The sequence below is a fragment of the Montipora capricornis genome, unplaced genomic scaffold (assembly GCF_036669925.1).
Source record: "Montipora capricornis isolate CH-2021 unplaced genomic scaffold, ASM3666992v2 scaffold_372, whole genome shotgun sequence".
Lineage (NCBI taxonomy): Eukaryota > Metazoa > Cnidaria > Anthozoa > Scleractinia > Acroporidae > Montipora > Montipora capricornis.
The window spans coordinates 30,001-34,477 of record NW_027180105.1 but is presented as its reverse complement, the minus strand read 5'-3'; the positions used below and the strand labels follow the sequence as shown (position 1 = coordinate 34,477).

Genomic DNA, 4,477 nt, shown 5'->3' with positions numbered 1-4,477 from the left:
TCTGCTCTCCAGTCTGCCCAAAGGGCATTAGATCTGCGAAGAAATTTGTTCGGAGAACATCATGCAAGCACAGCTGATAGCTACCATTCAACCGGGGTGATCCAATATTCGTTAAGTGATTTTACCTCTGCTCTGCATTCTGCCAAACGGGCATTAGATGTGCGGATTAAAGTGTTCGGAGAAGATCATTCAAGCACAGCCGGTAGTTCTATTCACTCGGGGTGACACAGTATGCGTTAGGTGATTTTACCTCTGCTCTGCAGTCTTACCAACGGGCTTTAGATGTGAGCATAAAACTGTTCGGAGAAGATTATTCAAGCACGGCCGACAGTTACGATTCACTCGGGGTGACACAGGATGCGTTAGGTGATTTTACCTCTGCTCTGCAGTCTTACCAACTGGCTTTAGATGTGAGCATAAAACTGTTCGGAGAAGATCATGCAAGGATAGCCGATAGTTACCATTCACTCGGGGTGACACAGCATGCGTTAAGTGATTTTACCTGTGCTCTGCAGTCTGCCAAACGGGCATTAGATGTGCGGAAAAAACTGTTCGGGGAAGATCATGCAAGCACAGCCGATAGTTACCAGTTACTCGGGGTTACACAGCATTCGTTAGGGGATTTTACGTCTGCTCTCCAGTCTGCCCAAAGGGCATTAGATGTGCGAAGAAATTTGTTCGGAGAAGATCATGCAAGCACAGCCAGTAGTTACCATTCACCCGGGGTTACACAGCATTCGTTAGGTGATTTTATCTCTGCTCTCCAGTCTGTCCAAAGGGCATTACATGTGCGGAAAAAACTGTTAGGAGAAAATCATGCAAACACAGCTAATAGTTACCATTTACTCGGGGCGATAGAACATGCGTTAGGTGATTTTACCTCTGCTCTGCAATCAAAGCAGCGGGCATTAGATGTGCGGATAACATTGTTCGGAGAAGATCATGCTTCCGCAGCCAATAGTTACGATTCACTGGGGTTGACACAGCATTCGTTAGGTGATTTCACCGCTGCTCTACAGTCTTACCAACGGGCGTTAAATGTGAGGATAAAACTGTTCGGAGAAAATCATGCAAGCACAGCCGATGGTTACTATTCACTTGGGGTGACACAGCATGCGTTAGGTGATTTCACCGCTGCTCTACAGTCTTACCAACGGGCTTTAGATGTGAGGATAAAACTGTTCGGAGAAGATCATTCAAGCACAGCCGATAGTTACTATTCACTCGGGGTGACACAGCATGCGTTAGGTGATTTTACCTCTGCTCTGCAGTCAAAGCAGCGGGCATTAGATGTGCGGATTAAACTGTTCGGAGAAGATCATTCAAGCACAGCCGATAGTTACTATTCACTCGGGGTGACACAGCATGCGTTAGGTGATTTTACCTCTGCTCTGCAGTCTGCCCAACGGGCATTAGACGTGCGGATAAAACTTTTCGGAGAAGATCATGAAAACACAGCTGATAGTTACTATTTACTCGGGGTGACACAGCATTCGTTAGGTGATTTTACCTCTGCTCTGCAGTCTTACCAACGGGCTTTAGATGTGAGCATAAAACTGTTCGGAGAAGATCATGCAAGCACAGCCGACAGTTACGATTCACTCGGGGTGACACAGCATGCCTTAGGTGATTTTACCTCTGCTCTGCAGTCTTACCAAAGGGCTTTACATGTGAGGATAAAACTGTTCGGAGAAGATCATGCAAGCACAGCCGACAGTTACGATTCACTCGGGGTGATACAGCATGCGTTAAGTGATTTTACCTCTGCTCTGCATTCTGCCAAACGGGCATTAGATGTGCGGATTAAAGTGTTCGGAGAAGATCATTCAAGCACAGCCGACAGTTACGATTCACTCGGGGTGACACAGCATTCGTTAGGTGATTTTACCTCTGCTCTGCAGTCCTACCAAAGGGCTTTAGATGTGAGGATGAAACTGTCCAGAGAAAATCATGCAAGCACAACCGATAGCTAACATTCACTCGGGGGGACAAAGCATTCGTTAGGTGATTTTACCTCTGCTCTGCAGTCAAAGCAGCGGGCATTAGATGTGCGGATTAAACTGTTAGGAGATCATTCAAGCACAGCCGATAGTTCTATTCACTCGGGGTGACACAGCATGCGTTAGGTGATTTTACCTCTGCTCTGCAGTCTTACCAACTGGCTTTAGATTTGAGGATAAAACAGTTCGGGAACAGGGTTACCTACGGGAAATTGACCCAGAGAACCCTTCCATGGGTATGGATTTTGACACGTACAGAATGTGTTTCCCTAGGGTCGAGAATTTGACATGCTCGCCATCTGGGAACACCGTGTTCATGAATTTTCCACTCTATCATTGTGCATGCTTGATTGATTCGAAAGCTAGTAAAAGAACTATTTACAAGGCTAAAAAATAATAATATTGTTCATAATATTGTTGTTTTGCTCAATTTTAGGTGCTTGTTCAGTACCGTAAGTAGCGGAAAGGTTTCGTGTTACACAAGAAATTTCCATGAGTTGTTAAATGTGAATCTAAAAAAAAAAAAGTTACTCCAGGGTAGGAATGTGATGATCACAAGGTACCCAGGGGTGGGGAATTTGATGGTCTGTAGCTGCCCGGGGCTGGGAAATTTGGCGCTAGCTTCAATCAAAATGTCGAATTCCCCTGGGTCAGCCCCCCGTCCCCCACCCTGGGGCTTAACATTGATAGGTGGATTGCTCTCACACCAAACGAGTTAAATTTGAAAAAATGTTAGTAAGTTTTACAACCCTTCAACTTACATTTATTGTGAGCTTTCACAGAGCAAAACTGACAATTTATGTTAAGATATTTCTGGATTTGTCGTAGTTCTTAGTTTTGGAGATTCGGAGGGAGTAGATTAGGTCTTAAGAGCTAATTTTAAACCACGCACTGCTGGGTATTTATTTAGTGCGTAAACACTCCCTTTCTGTTTGCATATGCAAGAAATTCTTCGATGAATAAGGAACAATAGTACAAAATTCCACTTCTCGGACAGAACTGTATGCAATTGCACATTGAAAGTATGTCATAAATTGACCTGTCAATTCGCTAACGACTTCCATTTACACTTCTTCTGGTTTAAAAATATAAATATGTGTATCAAACAGTATTCTATAATTTTGTACACTTGTTTTTGGTTAGTTTAAAGCATCACACTCCACTCTTGTACTCCAATAATTGAAGTTGAATTATTCGTTTTCAAAACATGCTTTGAAAATATTCTCTAGCATTGCTCAAGTTGAGGCCTTACTGTCTGAAGATGTGGTACATCGAGTGATTTGGGGGAAGACTGCAAACTGGACAGGGGGGTTGGGAAACAAAATTGTAGGTGACAAAGCACAGGAAATTTGCAACTTCACCAGCAACAACAAGCTATTGCTCCGTTTCTGGAATGGTAAGGGCAGGAGAAAAGATACAATACTGTAGTGTGGGTCACTTGGTCTGTCATATTTATTTCGCTTCGTCTATTGAAACTCTCAAGAAATAAAGGCAGAAATGTGGATGCAAACTCTCTAAACGGTGAGAAGCCTGTCAAGGATTATTAACCATTATGTACAAATGCCTATTTTTCCTTCAAATGCCACAGCATAATTTCAAATTCCGTTTTCTGTGAATCTTCCATTACTTGTGTTACATTTAAACCTAGGCAGTTCCCAGTATTAGCTTTAAAATAACTGGTTCCTGGAAAACCCAATTTACTACAGGGTTCATGCAACTCCTTGAAGTCCTTGAAAAGCCCTGGAATTTAATTTTGGACTTCAAGGGCGCTGGAAAAGCCATTGAGAAAAGGGATTTTGCGGAAAACTGCTTGGAAACTCCTTGAATTTTTGGTTGGGTGAAAATTGTTGAGATTGCATCATGCTAAGTTAAAAGAGACATTGACTATTAGGGAAACATTAAAACCTAAAATTAATATGTCCATGTGTGCACTTAACTTGCAGGATGTGGTAAGGAATATCAAGGTATGCCTTTTCAGCAAAGAAAACACTGAAACACTACGTATGGCATAGAAATATTCTTATAAAGACTCCTTGAAGACTCAATTTCTGGTTCTTGAAAACTCCTTGAATACTCCTGGAACTTTGTAGACAAAATCCAGCACAAACCCTGCTACTACAACTCACCAGTGCGAAGATTGTTTACATTACTCATTACCACAAAGGGAGATGACTTTGGATTTTTCAACAATATGTCCCTTTAATGTAACCCAAAATCATTCGCTTTTGTGTTTGTCAGCATTATGATTTGCTCTACTTCAGGTTCACAAGTTTTTTTTTACATCTCATAGATGTTTAGATTTTCAATTACAAACTCTGTTCTAAATGGCCACCCCCCTACCTCACAGTGTAAATTGTTCACCCTGAAGGCAAAATAGATATGATACGTTTCTGAGGAAATGAAACGATTCGAAACAAAAATGTAGTTTAAGGAGTGGGGGCAATAAAACAAACAGTGCCATTGTCACTGCCTCCAAA

At 42.2% G+C, this 4,477-nt stretch overlaps 1 protein-coding gene across 1 annotated transcript; it reads left to right on the top strand.

Moving 5' to 3' along the window:
• Positions 1 to 263: 263 nt before the first annotated feature.
• LOC138035393 (nephrocystin-3-like) lies at positions 264 to 1,973 on the top strand (the record flags this gene model as incomplete). Its single annotated transcript, XM_068882094.1, has 1 exon — positions 264 to 1,973. A coding segment is annotated over one exon (1,710 nt), but the record flags the coding sequence as incomplete, so codon positions are not given.
• Between the last annotated feature and the right edge of the window lie 2,504 nt (positions 1,974 to 4,477).